The sequence below is a fragment of the Fonsecaea multimorphosa genome, assembly GCF_000836435.1.
Source record: "Fonsecaea multimorphosa CBS 102226 unplaced genomic scaffold supercont1.62, whole genome shotgun sequence".
NCBI classification, from domain to species: Eukaryota; Fungi; Ascomycota; class Eurotiomycetes; order Chaetothyriales; family Herpotrichiellaceae; genus Fonsecaea; species Fonsecaea multimorphosa.
The window spans coordinates 1-825 of NW_015971696.1; the positions used below are offsets into that span (position 1 = coordinate 1).

The following is an 825-nucleotide window of genomic DNA, read 5'->3' on the forward strand; positions in this document are numbered from 1 at the left end:
AACCCTAACCCTAACCCTAACCCTAACCCTAACCCTAACCCTAACCCTAACCCTAACCCTAACCCTAACCCTAACCCTAACCCTAACCCTAACCCAATTTCTCGCTGACACCTAACGCCAAAGTCAATGTCTCTACCTGGGAATCGCTCGTAATAAACATCTCTTTCTCAAAATGACCTTCAAATACGCGGATATAGTAACACAGTATAGATTGGAATACAGTCAGATAATTCTGAAATGACGACTTATTCTGTAACAACTGAAATGGATCCTGAGATATCGTGCTAGCTTGAAATGTATTCAATACTCGCGCATCGATATGTAGCAAATCGGGCACTAACTCGTACGCTTTTCGCAACATACGCTCGACGGACTAAACTAACTTATACAATCTTACGTCATCTTCGTCAGATTTGGGTACAAGATGGGATATAGCAACAGATTCGGCTTCTAAGCCAGCCAAGTACTGGTAGAATGTACTCTTTCGGAGCCATGGCGATATTTCAGAGACATAGTTGGGTTCACTAAGCTACCGATAGCGGCCCTCGTTATCTTTAATAGTAGTCTTTAGCCTGGCGGTAAGTGCATGAGCCATATAGTGACTCTAAGTGTTAGAACGGTTGCTTGATGAATATACTGTCGATACGGAGCGCTAAGAACTAGAGCTAGCGCCTAGAGCGCGTGGAACTTCTCGCTCCTGGGTTCCGGAGCTGCCCAAATCCCCCTCTACGATCCAGTAATCCGTGGCTTTAGTAAAGAAACACTATAGTATCACCTTACGATATATAGACCGCTCCTTCTATTTGCGCCGTGTATCGACCCTAT

The 825-nt window shown here is 44.6% G+C and overlaps 1 protein-coding gene across 1 annotated transcript; it reads right to left on the reverse strand.

Annotated features, from left to right (window-relative positions):
* Positions 1–88: 88 nt before the first annotated feature.
* Z520_12405 (uncharacterized protein) lies at positions 89–361 on the reverse strand (the record flags this gene model as incomplete). Its single annotated transcript, XM_016782891.1, has 1 exon — positions 89–361. The coding sequence occupies one exon, from the start codon at positions 359–361 to the stop codon at positions 89–91; it is 273 nt and encodes a 90-aa protein (XP_016626009.1).
* Positions 362–825: the final 464 nt, after the last annotated feature.